This window comes from Centropristis striata, chromosome 1, assembly GCF_030273125.1.
Source record: "Centropristis striata isolate RG_2023a ecotype Rhode Island chromosome 1, C.striata_1.0, whole genome shotgun sequence".
Taxonomy (NCBI): domain Eukaryota; kingdom Metazoa; phylum Chordata; class Actinopteri; order Perciformes; family Serranidae; genus Centropristis; species Centropristis striata.
The window spans coordinates 26,453,967-26,474,574 of NC_081517.1; the positions used below are offsets into that span (position 1 = coordinate 26,453,967).

General features: G+C 36.4%; 1 protein-coding gene across 1 annotated transcript in view; it reads left to right on the forward strand.

Annotated features, from left to right (window-relative positions):
- The window catches only part of rbm20 (RNA binding motif protein 20), a 65,440-nt gene that overhangs the window by 27,014 nt on the left and 17,818 nt on the right, over window positions 1-20,608 (forward strand). The window contains exons 3-6 of the mRNA XM_059340725.1: window positions 17,240-18,299; window positions 19,119-19,183; window positions 19,563-19,672; window positions 20,443-20,543. Coding sequence (XP_059196708.1) covers window positions 17,240-18,299; window positions 19,119-19,183; window positions 19,563-19,672; window positions 20,443-20,543 — 1,336 coding nt within the window. The remainder of the gene's footprint in view (window positions 1-17,239; window positions 18,300-19,118; window positions 19,184-19,562; window positions 19,673-20,442; window positions 20,544-20,608) is intronic.

Genomic DNA, 20,608 nt, shown 5'->3' on the forward strand with positions numbered 1-20,608 from the left:
GGAAAAAAAAGCACTAAGGCTTTAGTCTGCAGTGGCCTGAACCCCTTCCCCTTCACTGATGCAAAGGGCTCTTTATTCAAAGTTCATCAATATTGAACCTGTTGCATGTCTAAATTGCACCAAATTTGAGAGTGCATGTCCCTGCGTCCACAGAAACACACCTGCCAAGTGTGAAATAGATCAGATGAACGGTTCTTGAGATATGCGAAGTACACACATACTCACACATTCATTGCTTTATAGTTAGATGTCTGTCTTTGTATTATTTAAGAACTGTTTGCATGGGAGTAGTGTTACCAAAGACCATGCGTGACATTAGAGAAATAGTCTAGTGTATTTGTAAATTTTAACATTAGAAATTCAGTGCATTTCCTCACTCTATTTCATTAAACCTGAGGTCCTCTAATAATCCCATGAAAACTGAGCACAATATATTTAGAAATTCACAATGTTCACATACTTTTCTTGATAAATGACTTTGCACCAGTAGCTTCAAAAAAATAATTAGCTTTAATTTTAAAATTATGGTTTTAGGTATCTTGTGTATATAATTTTAGACATATTTTTCCTCTTTCCTGTGTTTTCGATCTCTGAGTCTGGCCTAATCCTCCTTCTAATTATTCAACAAAAATGGAAACACATTTATAACTATGCCGGAATTTTTAAAATCATCATATATATTTTTATATAAAATGCAGTTTCGTGCTGGCACCGTCATGTAGATAATGTTGTGCCTGCTTGCCTTGGTTCAGTATCATTTACACTCACATGCTTGGCGTAAAAAGAGAATTGCTATAGGGATGAGTGATGCTATGCTATGAATGTAATATAATACAGTTTACCATAGGGGAGGAGAGTATGTGGAAGTTGGGTGTCATTTTAAAAAAACTCTTACAAAAAAAAAAAACACTTTTTTTTTTTACTGTATGTAATATTTTTTCATTAACAAAGTGGTCTCATTTGGTGTGTATTACATTGAAGAAACAGGAAAGTCTGCGTTGATTACTGGATTTTATTTGTGATATTTGTGGTTTCTTCCATTGGCAATTATGTTCCACCATGTGTTGCAGTATTGCTGGGCTTGGACTTTTTACTTTCAACATTATATGCTTGATTTTGCTTAAATAATTAACAGTTTTATGGATTCCCCGCAAATACACAAGATTATAAAAAACAGGACAGAAACATGTAGTTGCTGCCCAAGGGTATTAAGTCATCTAAAAAAAAAATGTTGGGAAGTGAAACAGGAGTTGCACTCCCATTGGCTTGGAAGTCAGTGATGGGGACAATGCTGCAGAGTTGAAATGGTATGCCTGAGCACAATGGCAATGACAGATGGTAAAATGCAATGCTTGCTTTGGACAGAGATGTAAGAGAGTGAGAGTGAGGTAAGAATGGAGAAGGGCGGGTTTGGATGGAAGGAGAGAAGGGCTGAAGGAGGGGTTGTGGGAATCATCGCTACGTCACCTTGTACACCAATATAGCTCCGATGTTGCTGACCACTGTCGGGGAAGACTTCAGTTAGGTGTTCCTTACTGTACCCTGCAGCTGCTCATGAGCAAGCCTGTGGAAAATGTAATGGTCCATTTTATATGTTTATATTTGGAACTGCAAAATTTCATAAAGAAGAATTATGGACTTTTATTGTGTCATTTGGACAGCAGAGCAGTAGATTGTGAAAAGTAAATTTACTGTCTACACCCAGGCAGCAGCTATAAATAACTATTTCAGAGCAGCAGGAAAAATGGCTGGTCAGGCTCAGTTGTCAAAGCCAACACAATCCCTCCCCCACTCCTCATATTACTTCACCTCTGAGTCTTGTGACGCTTCCTGTGCTTAAATCCCTACCTGGCAAATATTTCTCTCATCCATGTCAAACAACATTCAGTTGCTAAAGTAATTCCTTCTTATTTTTTACCTGATTTCGGCTCACCATTTTCCTGTAATTCTCCCTCATGTGTAGTTCCCTCTCCCTGAGCTTTTTGACTGACTGGGGATTAAGGGACGCTTCCTTTGTCAAACTTGTGGCTACTATGACGGGAGCTATAGCTACTTTAAGTTTAGACTTTCCCTTCAGCCTGTGCGGTCGCCATCCTTTTTGCCGGCAACTTTGACAAGCCAGATGGATCTCTGATGTCACTGTCACTGTCCAAGAAAGCTGTTCGGCGACTCAGTCACCTGGCCCCCAGCTCTCAGCACCCAGTTTGACACTCAATGTCAACGGATTCCAGGTAACAGGAGGGCTTTTCTTAGCTCTTGTCAGCACTCTCGCATCAAAACTGACCACAGAACACCCGATAGGCCAGAAAAGAGAATCAAGTGTTGATAATCTGTCAGAAAAACGGTGGTGATGGAATTTACTGTTTACATTGGAAATTGTGATGGTTTACTTAAGAAAAATGCATGGTGAGTTCGTTTTTAGTTCATGCAACAAAAACTATGAAATGTGTGTTTTATGTTGTGAAGTCTTCTTTATTTTTCAATTTTTTTCAAAGGTTTGTCATTAAGCTTCCAGTGATTTTTTCAAATGCCTCAAACAGGTGTCACTCCAAAGTCCCCACGTAGGCACCATGTCAGCAGAGCTCTTAAGACTAATTGCAGATTTCCTGCGAGTGGACATATTTTTCGGAATGCTTTTAAAGTTTCACAGTTGGGGCGGCAGCTGTCAAGTCAGGAGGTTTCTTTTGACCTGTATGTTTCTGTGTGACCCCAATATCCCATGTTACGCTGCCCTAATGGTTGAAACAAGATCACCTACAGCTACCATGTGTATGTGTAGAAAAATGTTTCTCCGCCGTAGCCTCTCAGGTTTTAATGTCTCTGGGTTTAACGTGTGTTTGTGTGCGACTTAGTCACTGACTTAATGTCAGGCATGTGAACTTTTAGGTTTATTTGACAGTGATACCAAAGGCTGCGTACATGCGAATCTAGTTACCTCACAAACTTTAGTTATCTTTTGATATCACTTCATAAAACACTGTGACAGAGCCGAGCATAAATCTGACCATTTTACAAGCATCATCAGAGAAACACGGTATGAATCAATGTGATGCCTTATTGTGGATGTGCCAGCCTCAGGGTGGTCATGAGGGGCCAGACCCTATGTCTCTGTGGCCAAGATATCTCACCCATTGCTAGGGTGCCGTAAATCAGGAACCACACCATTTGCAACTGTGCCAAATGCGGTACAAGGCAAGCTGACCCTGCGTCCTCCCCATACCTCGCCCCATGAAACCATCTCTCATGGCATGATGGTGGCTATGTGTTGACTGTGCAGGCCACTGCAACGTGTCTGATTTGTTGAAAAGTTAAATTAAGGCTCTGGAATGTCAGTAACTGTTTATGCCATATTGGGAAGAGTAAGGGTTGCATGGGTGCCTCTTGATTTGTTTCTTGTGTCACATATTCTGAAGTTCATGTGCATGCATCTCTCTCACACACATTCGCCCGTGGATTTGTTCTGCAGTGAACACTCTGTCTGTATATTAGGTTTAGCCAACTATATTTAAAGAATTGGCAAAAATCATCCAATCATCCTATTCCAAAGCAGTATTACCATAGCAGCATTACATTATGGTTCAATGTATATAATTCACAACCTGAAAATGTGGGCATCATGAGTCCCATTCTAGCAGGCTGGGAAGAAACGGTTGATCTAAATAAGTACAGTGCCCTCGTATGGCAGGCTAATGTATTTCTGTCAGACCTCATGGGGCCAGTTATGGCAATGTGTGGCACCACCTAGTGGGCCATGGAAAAGTGTTTTTAAGACTGTGTGTGTGTGTGTGTGTGTGTGTGTGAGACATCAAATTTGCTACCACAAAAAACAGCAATATATATATATATATATATATATATATACACATACATAAAAAATGATTAGACCACCCCTGTTTTAAGTTTAATGCCTGGTACAACTAAAGGTACATTTGTTAGGACAAAAATAATGATAACAACAAAAATAGCTCATAAGAGTTTAATTTAAGAGCAGACATCTAGCCAATGTCCATGTTTTTTCTTGATAATGATTTTGGTTATTGTCAAGAAAACCATGGGAAATTGCTGGATATCAGCTCTTAAATTAAACTCTTATGAGCTATTTTTATTGTTTTTTCCATGACTGTATATTAAATAATATTATAATATATTATATAGAGTATATATATATATATATAAGATGTAATCTCTCCTGCTTCACAGCAAGAGGGTCACCGGTTGGACTCCAGCCTGCGGCTCTTCTGTGTGGAGTTTGCATGTTCTCCCTGTGTCAGCGTGGGTTCTCTCCAGGTCCTCCGACTTCCTCCCACAGTCCAAAAACGTGCACTTAGGTTTAATTAGTGATTCTAAATTGCCCGTAGGAGTGAATGAGAGCGTGATTGTCTGTCTCTATGTGTCAGCCCTGTGATAGTCTGGCCACCTGTCCAGGGTGTACCCCGCCTCTCGTCCAATGTCTGCTGGGACCGGCTCCAGCCCCCCACGACCCGAGTGCGGATAATCGGTTAAGGATAATGAATGAATGAAGATGTAATCTTTATAGAGTCTAACATTTCTGGCTTTTCAATCTGTGTGTCCCGCAGTAGTTTTGGATCAAAGAGCATACAGCTGGTTTTATAGTGTCAAGACAAGTAATTTCAGCTCCAAAAGTCTTAAAAACTATTTCACTCAAGTTAAACTAAAAAATCAACAGAAACTAAAATACTTATGATAAAACAGTGTGATTATCACTTTTCTGAATTAAACATACACTATTATTATTACATTTGTCTGTTGGATCTCAGTAAGATATCTTATGTGTCCTAATTTCAGAAATGTAGTTGTAAAAATATTTCCTGGGATACATAATTATGTATTAATTATAATCATACATGGTCATACATTTGAGTTGATTTAATGTTAGTATTGGACAGACCATGTGGTAATACCTGTTAGTCTCAGTGGGTGTTAGTCTGTATGGCAGCATGTTCGGTTCTGATTCTTGTTATGTATGTAACCCTTCCCCTTTCTTCATGATTAAATTAGTTCACTGCATTAGGGGGCATAAAAAATATAACAACATATTCAGCCGATATCCATCGTGTTTATCTTATAGTGCATATGATATTGGCACAGGAGAAAAATCAACTTGTTTTCTCTTTGCCGTGCGGGTGTAAGGCGAACAGATGGAGTGGCAGTAAATCTATCAGCGTGATACCTCCCTTGGAGTTGAATGCTTGTGTGATTAGGTAAAGTACTCATTCACAGCTTATAAAAGTCTACAGATGGAGCTCTATGAAAGAAAGAAAAATAATTTTAACTGTAGATGAAATTGTAGGCTTACATGTGTTTTGCTGTAAGACATTTTTTATGCAATACCCATTTACAGTGGGAACTTGTTTTATTTTTTTGTTTGCAAAAGGCTTTAACAAACTGTATTATGTCATTCTGAATTAGGTTATTTTATAGTTGAAGAGATAAGAACAGGAAAAAAGTATTTTACGATTTTATTCTAATACCATCTTTAATTGAGAAGTAAAATCCAAACAGCACTTTAATAAAATGCATTAAAAAGAGAAGGTGTGCACTGTGCATTCATATTACCTCATTATATTTTTGTAGTTTTATTGTATTGAATTGGAAACAATTGCCCTTGTATCCTTTCAAACACATAAAAAAAGACTTAAATATTTTAGTGTAACAAACATTTAATGTGCTGAATATATTTACACAATACAGACACTAAGGGATACAAAAAACACAAAATATGGTTGAGGGTAACGGCTGATCTGTTTGCTCTGCTCCGTCAGGCAGCATCCTAAAGAGCAATCTGATTTTAAATGTATCATTCATATTCATTATTTCAGTCAAGTCAAAATTGATATGCTTATTAATATCAATGCGTTGTTTTTAGAAATGTGGTTGCTCAAAAATATTTGAATATAAATTGAAACGTCAACATCATTTTATGTAGCATGTGATATTTTAAATAATTTCTCTGTTGTTCTATGAACATAAGAATAATAAATATCTTTTTTATTTATTTACACAGAAGAATCAATATTTGGCTTATTGATTGCGCTAACTGTAAATATATATTTTAAATACGCTTTTAGTTTCAGGGTATTTGCATATTTTTTAGTATACCAAACAATCTTTTTTTAAGTATTGAATTAAATTAATATTCAAAAGAAAATAACTTCTCCTAATAGTTAAATGTGAGGCAGCTTCTTGATTCTTTATATGTTGCTTCTAGTGCACATGTTAACTTTTGAAGTGTTAGCTCACATAAAATCTCCGTCAATATAATAGATTCAAACACTTCCTGTTATATAAGTAAATACATTTTACATTAACTTTTTAACATAGTTGTTTAAACCAAATTTTTTCCCATAAAAATCTGATTATATACAGGAAAATAAATGTAAACTAAAATGAGAAAAAATACAATCCACGTTTACATTGCAACATTATGGTATCTAACAAATTTTACATAATTTGTCAAAACTTTAGAAAAATGTTTGTATTTAGAATATGTTCTGCTCAATATTGACGAAATGTGTAAATGTAGAAATACTAAAAAAAAATAATAATTTGATGTTTTTTAAAATGAAGTAATTATATGTATAAGTCCATCTAAAGTCCACTTTTTTTGTAGTTACACCATTTGAAATCTTGCCAACCCTTATTTGTCACTGACCCTTATGAGTATATTTATTTATATATATTTGTGGAGTATATTTTATACAGTATATTTTGATACATTTTTGTCAGTCATTCGGAAACTCTCCTATATATTCCCTTTTGAAATAGTTGATAATAGCATTTTTTCCCCAAAGTACAGAAGAAACCACTTGTACAATAAAACAAATTGATGGAGCGAAAAAAATCCCCAGTTTGAAGCCTTATCATGACCGTGGTTCGCTGTGACCGAGATGAGTGCAGATATTGCATTCTGCTCTGTGTCTATCGATTACCAGGCACACTCAGGAAAAAAAAATCTCTGCCGGGAAAGAGTCCATCAAAACCATTATGCCTCACAAACTAAATGGGCTATATCTGTGAGTGGTATATTGTTTGGTGTTGAATGAGCATTTATACTACTGTGAGATGAGGGATGGCATATATTCACAAGTATTAAATATATTGTTGTGAAAGAAGGATGTGGTAGTAGGTAGGTAGTAATTTTGCTGTTTTCTACAAATTTGACTTGTGAAGGCCGACTCTGCATTAAGCTTTATGTGGGCCAAACTGCTGCCTCTGTGGAAGCAGCAGCTCCAGGACTGCACAGCGTGAACCCAAGGCCTCGTCCTGTAAATACTTTTCGGTGTTGGTCAACCCCCGTCCTCTCACACACACACACACACATGCAGACCACTTGTGACTTCTCATCACATGCGTCTCCTCTGCCCGGCCAGGGGTCTGTAACACAGGGGAGCAGCCTCACTCACATAGGGTGAAGACCACTAGCAGTGACGTTGTGCTAATGTACATGAGCTAGCATAAGTCGTCATGTTAGAGGGTCGAGACGTACGTCAGTCTCAGCTGCTGGGCAGAGGTCAGGCGACAGAGAAGCAGTGCAGAGTTTAGTATCAGAGGTGTGACTTGGACCTCCGCTGTCTGTCTTTCAAGGTTGGTGTGTTTATGCAATAGCTCCAGATGTGCTTTTCAGTGTAAGCGTGTTGTAGTGTAGTGTGTGTGTTTGTGAGCCTTGCCAGCTGTACTGTGTTAGAGAATCGTGCAGAGGCAGAATTAATAGCTGTTCTTGGAGCTGCTGTGTTTGGACATTGTGGAATATTTTGTTGGAGGTTTCACTGGACTCAGTGGAGGGCTGTTCTGTAGCTGGACTGGACTTGAATCCTCTAATTTGTTACTTCCTCCGATGGGGCTCTGTGGACGGATTGGGCCTGGGTGGTGTTTTGTTATGACTACAGAGCTGTCTTTGATCTATGCGAAAGTGCGTGTGTTTTCATTTTTTTTCACGTTGCTAATGTGGCTTAGAATTAGACTTTCAAAACAACATATATTTGTTTGTTAAAGTTGTTGTGAAAAATATTACATATTTGATGCAGCTTGCTTAAATTTTAATTATAAATTGTGTTGTGTTGTCGGCCACTGGGCATACAGAGAGATGTTGACATTTCACACTAGTTGAGGTATTTTGCAATATTTATGCATGTTAACTTTAAAGTTGAAAGCTGTGATTGTATCCTTAAGGATGTAAATATTACCTCAAATCCCAAAAAAGTCTAAAATGTAATGAAAACAGAATGTGATAATTTGCTAATAATTGGATAATCAAAACTGTACACAGGCAGTATATTTGATGTTCAAAGTGATAAACTTTTGCTTTTGTAAATATACAAATGATAAAAATGATCAATATCTATTTATGAAGATTTTAACTGTTTATCATTATCATTTCAATTGTATTTAATCCCCATTTATAAAATAATGCAACCATGGTCATTGTAATAATAATGCTAATTGTCAGTAAATGTTCACATTCAGTTAGAGACAAATGTAAACATATTTTCCCTCTTACCTCCCCTTTTATTGATGCATGCCATCAATACGTTTTATTTCACAAGTTTGTGTTTTTTTTAATCAGAGCAATAATTAAGAAGACATGTGATGTTTCTGTGGATGCTAGGAGTCTTTTCTTGTCAGGCTCTGTACCTGGAGCTGGGCTTTAGATGAGAAATTGTAGTCTCGGAAGCAGACAGAAGTTAAAACTTTTTTCAGACATCATGGCCATTTTTCCACAATATTCCATTATTTGCTTGAATTGAAAATTTTAATTCTAGGTGTGTTTTCACAAATTGATTCATAGACAGATTGATACTTTATTTATCCCCAGGGAAATTCAAGCATCCACTAGCAGCATTCAAACATACATTGAACATACACTATACATACATTAAAAATAAACGTAACCTATAAATAATTCACCTATGATAAATATGAATTCACATTAAAAACCTTTGCTGAAATATGTATACATTTGCAGAGAAATTGGTTAATTTTCCAGTTGAGGTCCAATGCCATTAAATGATCACTTCAAAGCAGGATTGTACACTTTCCCATGTTCTTGTAAGAGATACTTGGTCAAACTAGGGAAAAAATAGTCTTGACAGGCAGAATTAGCAGAAGTCACATTACCGAGCCAGAATGGGTAAAATAAAATGGGACTTATCAGAAGGAAAACAATTTCACTCAGTTCAAACAGGCAAGTGTACATTCTTGTTTAAAACAATGTTTTAAATATGTAAAAACATATATCTATGTAGATAATCTGACTTGATTTGTAGTATTTTTCTTCAAGTTGTGAAAGTACAGAACACAACAGATGACTGACAAATGACATAAATACTACTACTGTTCTTCCTACTTTATTTGTTTAACATTATGAAACAAACAGAAATACGATTACAATTTTGTTTATATGTAGTTGTTTTCAAGTGACACACAGAGCTATTCTTAAGACTGAGCTAATAAGATTAGCTATGACAGGCTTTGAGAGTGAGAGGCTTCTTTTGGCCTGTCAGAGGTTCAGTCCCAAAGTGCACGGCACCGTGTCATGTCATGTACATATATCAATAATAAAAAAACATACAAGGGTCAAAATGTCACAAACAAAAATACAATCTGTATTGTATGAGATTATTCTAATCTCATACAATACAGATTGTATTTTTGTATGTGACATTTTTGTATTGTGTATGAGATTATTCTAATCTCATACACAATGTTAGGAAATATTTGCAACCGTTTTCTCTTTATAATTTAACAATATAAGTGTATAATGGAGTGAAATAGTCCTTGATTCAAGTTGTCTGGTACAACCTTTGCAACCTTTACAGAGGTTTGTTAAAACATAATATTTTACAGTGGATTTCACAGGGAGTTTCTTAATACATTTATGTTTTGTCTCCATATTTAAGGTGTATTTAATTTAGTTTAAATTATGTGTCTCTAAAAATGTGTTTTCTTCCTCATAAAACTGACTTTTATCACCACTGACAAAGCTTAATGGTAATTTTGTTTTCCCAGTTGAATTTTATTGTAGAAGAAGTAGATGGTGCATAATTAACATGTGGCTACTTTACTCTCTACCAAAATACAGGGACCAAAAAATGCTCTTGATTTTACAGATTCTGCCAGTTTTGCCTAATATTTGAATCACTTGAGTTCATAAATTTGTCACTTACCACAAAGAGCAACTTAACCATGTTTGTGTTATAAACTACATGCATTTGATAACACTACAGAGCTACATTTTTTCTGTCTGATAAATATTCTAATAATACATTTTTTACTTTTTCAAATTATATTATAAATGACTGTACTGTATTTTATGAAATGTGGACAACCAACAGCTGGTATGTCAGTTCCACTGCAGCTGTAGTAGGAATGTGTTCAGGTGTTGTGGCTGTGTGGAGCCTTAAATCACAGTAAAACACAGTGTGTCTAATTTTCTTCATAATTGCATCCACATGTTTTCTCTCTTGCCATCCATCTTCATCACAAGATTGGTCTGAAGTGTCCAGCACACTGCGCCAGTAGCCAAAGATTCCATATTAGTCTATTAAGGACTCTGGGTGTCAGGATGGCAGAGGGCAACTCCAGTATTTATAGCTTTGAGTCATAAGCTGGAATGGTGTAAGTGTATCTCCCCATCAGTATGCTTGCTCACTTAAGAGTGTGTACAATCAGCAATGAAACGTTGAACTGTCCATTGTCCAAAGCGAGTCAATTATTTTTTTTATGTCATTGTGTGCATGGTAAAACCTAAACCAATGCAGAAACATGTTATCCTTTAGCGTAATACAGATAATTTACCATAAATAAATATTACTTTTTTGTGTAAAACGTATCTGAACAAAGTTAAAAGGAAATAGTGCAAATATAGCAAATGGATATTAAAGTCTAAAATATTTATTAGCTAGAATGCAAAAGCATGTATTTTTTAATATTCAGCTTATACAATAACACTTTTACTGGTTGAAGTTGACCTAAACTACAATTTTTATAAGTTTGAAATTGGTGGGGCAACAGTAAGTGAAGGTAAAAAAAAAAGTTTCATGGGATTTAATATCCACTGTTAAAATACTAAAAATAAGTGTTTCAAAGGATTCAGATGTAGAAAAATATCACATAAAGCTACATATATACAGATACATACACAGCTACTAATAGAGAGGACACATATGCAAATACAGACGCCACAAATAAGCTGCAGGCCCTATACATGGAAGGCAGGTTGGTTAAGATGTCTTTTTTGAAGCATTTTGCCACTCACTTGATGTTTAAAATTAGGGAGGGGTCGGGTCAGTTCCAGAGGCGTAAAAAGAGCAATTACCCTTGGATTTATGGAGGGAGCAGGGTATGTATAAAAGACCTTGGTTGGATGCTGTGAGTGGCCTAGAGGTGGTATATGTGATGAGCTGTATCTTGAAGTCTGTTCGGTACTTTATGGAGAGCCAATGAAGGGATGTGAGGCTTGGTGTGATGTGGGATCTGAGGTTGGATTTAGTCAACAGCCTGGTTATAATGTGTTTGACTCGAGTTTAGCAGGGACAGGTCTGCTTGGCTGCAACAGGAGTATTGCAGCAGTCTAGGTGTGAAAAGATGATAGGGCTGGGCAATATATCGATATAAAAGATATATCGATATATTTCTAAATGATAAGTGATATGGAATTAGACCATATCGCATATATCGATATAGTCGATATATAGTTGATTTTTTTCATTTCTTTCTTTATATATAAATGCTGCCCTTACTAGGGTTTGTCCTATTTAATACTTTTGTAATGTTCATTATTCTTTTCTCATATAAATATATTTATTTCAGAAAAAGATTGGCCTATTTTATTTCTTAGGCTATTTTATATTATAATAAATATTATTAATATAATAAAAAAATATAAGCTTTTTTATTTATTTAAATGTACACTTTATGGAGCTTTAAACATTTTTTATGTTCACTTTAATAAAAAGTTTAAATAACTACTTGCGACATTTGATCGATATTTGGCTTTGACTGAACATTTGCTTTCACTTTGTGATAAAAATATCGGGTTATATGTCGTATATCGATATTCAGCCTAAATATATCAGGATATGACTTTTGGACCATATCGCCCAGCCCTACAAGATGATGTATCTGCCTGTTTCTAGGGTATTATGATTCTCTAAATCCACAATTCCATTAGACTGTTAAGATCATCATTCAATTACATTTTTGATTTAAACATTTCATCCGCATTTGCTTTGTCATTCACTGGTTTAATGCCCTGACAGCTGTCATTTATATTTTCAAATTCTTCTTAAAAAGACACATGGTATCAAGAATAATATTACTTATTGTATTTGGAATGTACCTCTATTAGCCAGCTTGGAGCAGTGGCTTGTCACTAAAATCAGAATAGCTGGAAAACCCTTCTTTTGAATTGGTTGTCAATATTGAAAGGTCATTTTGATCGATTTTTACAGATCTACAGTTGGAATAAAATATTTTTTACCTCTTTCCATGAAATGATTGTGACAATGTAATTTATTATTTTTTTTAGATGAAGTGTATATGTTCTCAAAACTTTGATTAACTTTGTTAATCAATCTCTTCCAAACATATCACAATGAAAATGAAACCACAATTAACAGGATTGTGTCTGAAAACTAAATTATTCATACTACACGGGACACCGTGTATAAATGTTCATGAACACTTTCCATCAAAAGTGGTCTGTTCTCTTTGGTAGATTTTAAATAGTATAAAATATTGGCATAAAGCATAAAAACTTGCTAGCCTTTCTACAGATTATTCCAACTTTATTCCACAAAGTTGGAATAACCTGTAGAATTGAAATCGTGATAGCCATAGCCACAATGTAATTTGGCTTCACTGAAAAATACATGATTTCAGTGTAGCAGTTGTGAGAGAAGAAGTTGAACTAACTAACCAGGTTGCCTTGAGGTGACGTGTAGGGAGAAAGGGATTTGACTAAGAATAAAATCCTGCAGATCTCCACAGAGTAAAATGGAAGATTGTCTATGACTGCATCAAACTGCCTGTCCGGTAGGTAGGACGAGAGCTAATTTAGAGCAGAGCCCGACATATCATTCACTTGCAGTTCACCCAGGATGGGTTGATCAATGGTATCAAATGCAGTCGTTAAGACAAGCAGGACCAGGATCGAATGCTTGCCATTGTCAGCCCGCATTAGTTTTCATATGTTATCATGTTTTTCTGCTTAGTAGTGCTTTTTCAATTCTATGTTGGTGACGAATGCTACTGCAATTTATTAAAAAATACTGTGGCCTTCAGTGGCCTCTAGGAACTGCTTTGAAATGAGTTTGGAGATAAATGGTCAGAAGTTAGAATGATGAAATCAAACTTATATTGAAGTCATTGTGATGGAGAACTGTTATCAACATTATCAGTCAACTCTAAATTTATGTTGGATGATTTGGTTCTATTAAGGTTTTAACATTTTCTTTGATATTTTCCAGCAACTACACAAAATTGTGAAGTATAATAAATACAATATGTTATGTATTGAGTTAGTTACAGCCTTTAGGTTTCAAAAGCACCAAAGCTTACATTGTTTCTTTGAGTTTTCGTTTTCGATCTCAGGGGAGTGCTTTCAAGGCCAAATGTCTACAGCAGGATACTTTATAGCTCAGTATTGCTTTGAGGATGAGTTATGGTTCTTATATGCTGAGTTTATGATGTGGCAAATGTAATTGCATGACCACATCACGACTACCTAAGCCGTAGGAAGACAGACCTGGAGGTGATAATCTTCTACTAGATTGAATTGCTGAGTTGATATTTGAATATACTATATATATGATTATATATTAAATAGAACTTAGAACTTCTAGAACTTCTCATTAATAAAAGGACAACAAAATAATCCATGTCTCCACATGTGCAGTTTAACTTTTTAAGAATAATCTCTGTAAACATGATCACAAATGACCATAATCCAGTGCATCAATGTCTCTGCATGCAAAAATTCCTATTTGACGAATCTTTGTAATATTATTCTAATGTAGGATATCACCAAGTCTTCATTGATTGGTCCGTCACCTTTTCGCAGGGTTGGTTGCAGCCGTTTCTAGATAGGGCAGAGTCAAGTGCTTAACATAGATGATGCGATGAATAGTTGAGTAGACTAAGTTTAGACAGCATGTGAGAGCATTTATCAGAAAAGGACAGGCCAGTCAACCAGGGTCACAGCAGCAGCGAGTGATGTGGTTCTAAGTGGTTCTATTAGCAGATTGTCTGGTTGGAAGCTGCTGTATAGAACAGCATAGCTGTAGGGGAATGCTTGGGCAGTTAACCTCTGGTTATTTGAACTGTGCTCCATACAGCTGTCCCTCTTTTACTTCAGCTACTCTCTTTATGCAAGAAATGCAAATTATGTTACCGCATGGTCCATGCAAATGTGCTGTGACCTAGGGCTGGGCGATATATCGATATAAAAAATATATTGATATATTTCTAAATGTGATATGGAATTAGACCATATCACATTTATCAATATAGTTCAGTTTTTTTTTCTTTCTTTATATATAAATGCTGCCCTTACTAGGGTTTGTCATATTTAGTTCTTTTGTAATGTCCATTTTTCTTTTCTCATATAAATATATTTATTTCAGAAAAAGATTGGCCTATTTTATTTCATAGGCTATTTTTATTTAAGATGTATTTATTTATTTATTTAAATGTACACTTTATGGAGCTTTAAACATTTTTTGATGTTCACTTAAATAAAAAGTTTCAATAAAACTACTTGCGACATGTCATATTTGGCTTTGACTGAACATTTGCTCTCCCTTTGCGATAAAAATATTGGGTTATATGTCGTATATCGATATTCAGCCTAAATATATAGGGATATGACTTTTGGTCCATATCGCCCAGCCCTAGATTATGACATGGATCAGTATTTCTAGATCAATCAGAGCTATCACATTGATTTAACTTTAGTGATGTTGTGGAGTTGGATGAAGCTTTTTATGTGATTTTCAAAGCTCAGATTCTGGTTAAAGATTGTACCTAGGTTTCTTGTAAAATGGTTTAACATTGGTGGATAGAAGGCTGATACATCAGATCAAAGTAATCAGTACCAATACAAAGAACATTAGTTTTGTTGTACCATCCATTCCTCAACAGCAGCCAGGCATCTGCCTGTTTCTAGGGTGTTATGATTCTCTAAATCCACAATTCCATTAATGTTCGTTATTCTTTTCTCATATAAACATGTTTATTTCAGAAAAAGATTGGCCTATTTTATTTCATAGGCTATTTTTATTTAAGAATTTTTTTATTTAAATTTGCACTTTGTGGAGCTGTAATTTTAAAATAAGGTACTTCTATTGTTATACAGTATTTGTGTTGACTTAAATAAACGGTTTCAATAAAAACTACTTGTGACATATTATATTTGGCTTTGACTTTGACTGAACATTTGCTCTCACTTTGCAATAAAAATATCAGGATATATATTGTATATCGATATTCAGCCTAAATGTATCAGGATGACTTTTGGTCTATATCACCCAGCCCTACTGTGACCTCTCTATGGAAGGCTACAACCATAATTTTCCACATGTTGTTTGGAATTCATTGAAATCATGTTTGAACTAAAGAACATGGTAGAGCTTCTAGAATTTAATCTTGTCATATCATTTAACAATGTAGTGCATTAACAGCTACCTAGCTTGCTGAATTTAAATCCAGGTAGTCAGGTCCATCTTAATCATATGCTTGTTTTAGTGATGATATTGCACAGTGAAAATAGCAAGAGCTTTTGTAGATTTTGCAACATGTGGTTTGAATGAACTAGCAAGAGAGCCAGAAAGGTAGCAAGAGCAACAAGACTGAATATTGAAGCAAGGAAAATACATTTGCTTAGGATTTAAACAATCACATTGTAAGGTTAGAGAACAGCTAAACAAAAAGGCTATAGAACAACAACCAGCTGATTAATACCTCTTGGCTCTGATTATTTTCTCTTTATTTTTTATCCTTATATCAGCAGCACTAACAGCTAGCTTTTGGCTGTTCCCATCACTGGTCGATCACTTGTATAATTTGCTTTCGAACAGCTAATGTTAACAAGAATAGGATTGCAGTGAAGTACTCAATACATATATCTTTGTGATGCCAGCATTATTTTTTTCTGTATTTCTTTTAGTAAAAGTCATAAATTTAGCATAGCTGCTAACGGTTGCAATTAGCAGAGCATCATACACGGTTGGCCATGAAGTTGGAAGAAAATATTTTTTACCTCTTTCCATGAAATGATTGTGATTGTGATTTATTCTTGACAGATAAAGTGTATATCTTCTCAGAACTTTATTAATCAATATCTTCCAAACATATCACAATGGAAACAAAACCACAATCAATTGTCAAAGGATTGTGTCTGAAAACTAAATTATTCCAACTTTATGGGCGACCTTGTATAAATGTTCATGAACTCTTTTCTTCAAAAGTGGTCTGTTCTCTTTGGTAGATTTTAAATAGTATAAAATATTGGCATAAAGCATAAACACTTGCTAGCATCAGCCTTTCTATATTAGCAGCCATTAATGGTATTGAATTTAATGATTAAACTTTGTGTGAATATAACAAAAAGCAGACCAATGCTATATTGTTTTTGAATATTAAGAAAATGTACTGTTTTAAATACATGTAACATTGGAAATCAACATACTGTGACATACTGTTATGACTATTTATTGCTCTTCCATGCCAGATTCCATTAACAAATCCCCTTATAGACTGTATTAAGTGTATTTAATCTGTTTAATCTGGTTTTTTTTTAAATTCTGATGGAAATTTGCTCTACGTCCACTATTCACTTACTTATTCATACAAACTTTCACCCCATTAGTTATCTGAATAATTGCTAAGTTCCATAATAAATACACAAGTAAGTAATTTGTTATTGTCATAATACCTCAATCCCAGTGATTCTTGCTTGCATTGTCTCTGCATTCATGTTCTCACGAATTTTCAATGGCTGAATTCATACAACTGGTTGGGGTATATCAAGTTGCAGACGCAATCCTCATTACATCAGTTATAATGAGGACTAGAGAGAATCCACACATTCAGGAGCATGCTTCATAGACACAAACAGCAGTTACCTTCTCAGCTATTGTTTGCCATGACATCCACCACATGCTATCTGGATCTGTCCTTTGAGATTGCTGAAGTATGTGATGTTTATTTTTTTCCCCCATAGCATTAGTGCGGTGCCTGTGGACAGCACCGATAAGAAGGGACTCCAGATAGGGGGCCAGCTGCCAGGCAGTGTACAGACTGGACCTCAGCAGCAGAACCAGCAGCTCCTCCTGACACCAGCCAGCCTCCAGCTCGCTCAGCTCCAGGCCCAGCTTACCCTCCATCGCCTGAAACTGGCTCAGGGGGGAAATACAGCCACTGCTGCCACTGTTCTCAATCAGGTTCTTTCCAATGTCGCCATGTCCCAGCCCCTGTTCAATCAGCTACGGACTTCAGCTATGGTTGGAAACCCTCAGGGTGCATTCCCCACAGGAGTGCTAGGTTTGTCCTCTTCAAATTCAGCCTTGGGGGCTTTGGTGGGTGGGGGATTCAACCAGATCAACCAAAATCAACCAGCCAATGTAAGACTGAACCATCCTGGTGGAGGGGGCACAGTAGGCCAACAGGGTGCGGAGTATGGTAAAACCTCAGGGTCAAGTTACCCTTCTGATACTGACAGGCGTGTTCAGTACAACTTAGGTGGGGGGATATCTTCAGCATCAGCTACTGCTGGTGATGGACAGTACTCAGTTATAAACACTCAGGCAAAAACCTTAAACAATGTTGGATTTCAGAGAGATTTCTATGGGCATGATATGCTGGAGCAGCAAGCTGGGTTTAGTGTCAATGAGCAGAACATGAATGTTTATAACTCCACTGGGCATAAGGAGCAATGGAAAGGCCCCGCTAACATGAGTCACTCTGGAAAGGTGGATATGGTTTCTAATGCTGCCAATGTGTGGACAGCAGCTGGGCAGCCAATGCGGTCCAGAACGGAGCTGTACAACCCAGAGGAGCCGACCCCTGACCCCAAGTTCAATCCCAATAGTGGGGTTTCCTCTTTTGCTTCAAGTGTCCCTCAGGGATTTGGGGGGTACCAGCCCCTGCATGGAGGTGAAGAAACCCTATCCTCAGGTACCAGGACACTTCAGCCGTACCAAGTCAATGATTACCACGCCGCCACACCCACTCAGCTGCCACACCAGTGTAGCATCTGTGACAAGAAGGTCTACAACCTTAAGGTGAGTGAACTTCAGTCAAAATGTAAATGCTTGTATGCAATTGTATGATGAGTTGCTTATTATGTAAATATAACTGTAGCTGTAGATATATATAACACATGAAACTGAACAAAATTATTCACCTGCAAGTCTAACATTCTTTAGCTCATGCCTTAATTAAAAGTAGACAATGGAGGATTGAACAAGCAATACAGAGCAATAAAACTTTTTTTTTAAAAGTTGTGTGATGCTCATGAGATTTTCCAACTTCTAAAATGTGTTAATGGCATTGGATAAAAAAGTTTGAGTCTAAATATTAGCTAAACTGCAGCTAAATGGTTTTTTTTTTAGCTGAACCCACTAACCAATACAGGGTGTTCATAAAGTCTCTTTACAATTAAAAAAAATATTACAAAGGCAATTGATGAGATATCATCATTATTTTGCATGGCACAAGAAATTTAATGAGACAGCGATAGTGTTGGATAAAGAGAGGACTAGCCCTTGTATAGGGGTTCATTTACCACTACCTATTTCATCAACAGGGTACCTGAAATACACAAATGCAATGTAATACAAAAACTTTGATAACCACTGAATACATACAACAAATTTGATCAAGAAAGCTCATCAATTGCCTTTGTAATAATGTTTTTACATTGTAAAGAGACTTGATGAACACCCTGTATATCCAAGATGTTGTCTCTTTAATTCCTCTCAGCCATGAGCTTATTCAAGGGGTATGTAAGACTTAGCATGGGAGGACAAGCAGTGAGCCTCCAGTGTTTCAAAGCTGTCTGAGACTATGTTTGGGTGGTGGATGTCTGTGTGTGTTATTAGGACTGGGACCAGCACGTGAAGGGAAAACTCCACCTTCAGAACCGAACCTTGTACACAAACGAAAGGTGAGTTTTTTTGCATCACTAAAATTCATTGGATGGTGATAAAAGCAGGTTGTGATTGCAAAATGAGCACCCCCACCCTCAATAACAACATGGTTTATTCAGTTCTTTTGTTGATTTGAAAACAATTATATCTTAGAATCTTTGTTGTTATTATCATCCTTGACCATGGTTTAGTTTTTTCCCCACTCGCCTACCAGCTATATTTAAATAGCAATGTATTGATCATAGCAATTCTTGAGTTTTAGAAGCATTATATTTTGTTTTTCTGTGCTCTATATACAGCTGCCATTAGTTTCTATGAATATGAGCTCTGTCACAAGATACGAGTGAGCAAGGCAGGGGAGAGGCAGCTAAAATCAGCCTTCTCTGATTGTTGCAGCTCCGCAGTGGTATCAGCTGGAGCTGTTCACTACGCTGTCGGTAGGCCTTCTGATGGAGGTCTGAACCCCGGCGGGACAAACACCATGGTCTACACCTCTGCGAGTCAAGGTAAGATAACCCATTTGTTACCACAAAGGCCTCCGTTCTGTAGCGATGTTAGAGCGATGTTTTTCCGATCCCTGGAATATGTGAAACAGTGTGATAGATGGAGGTTAGGGAGTATTTTTAGAGTTACGTGAGGGCATGAGGCATCGTTTTTTATAATTTGACACGGTGTATTCTGATACATTGATGTATGCTGTTAGGATGTCCAAAACATGGTGCACCACAACTCTAAGCCAAACCTTAATATGCACTTGTTGGGGGGTATATGGCTTTCAATGCACATAAAATTACAGCAAAACCACAGAAACAAGTTGGCACCTGTTCTCTGCCATATCGATACTATTAGTCCACCCGATATTTATATCCTCTTCCGTATCCCTGATTTAAGAAGAAAGGGCCAAATAATCGTAAATTAAAGAAATCTTTTTTTTTTTTTTTTTCATATTGTGTGGTGTTAACACGAACCCACTGGAAAAATCAACAAAGAAAGCATATGGCATTACTGACAACCTGAGAGTAAATTGCCATCCAGCAGAGTATCAGCATACATCCCAGATGTCAGTTCTTAGCACTGATGCATGTTTTGAATTCTATTAGTCTTCTCAGTTTTCTTAATTATATAACAAAGTAAAAAACAAATAATGATCTCTATGAGGCACTTTGTAGGTATTATTTATAACATTGACCCTGACGTCAATAAATGTCAACAAATTATCCCACACTTCTACTATATGTCAGAAATATTAAGTCCAAATTTCAAATTGTTTCTGCAGATGTATCCTCAGGAGCCAATACATCATACTTACCAGCTGCAGCCATGAAGACTTATCCCACGTCAGACGCAGGATTTGCCTCACACCAGCCAGAGTCAAAGGTCAGACAAATGTATGGTTTTCTTTCTCAGGACTATTACTGTTTGCCTTTGGCATATAAATCAAA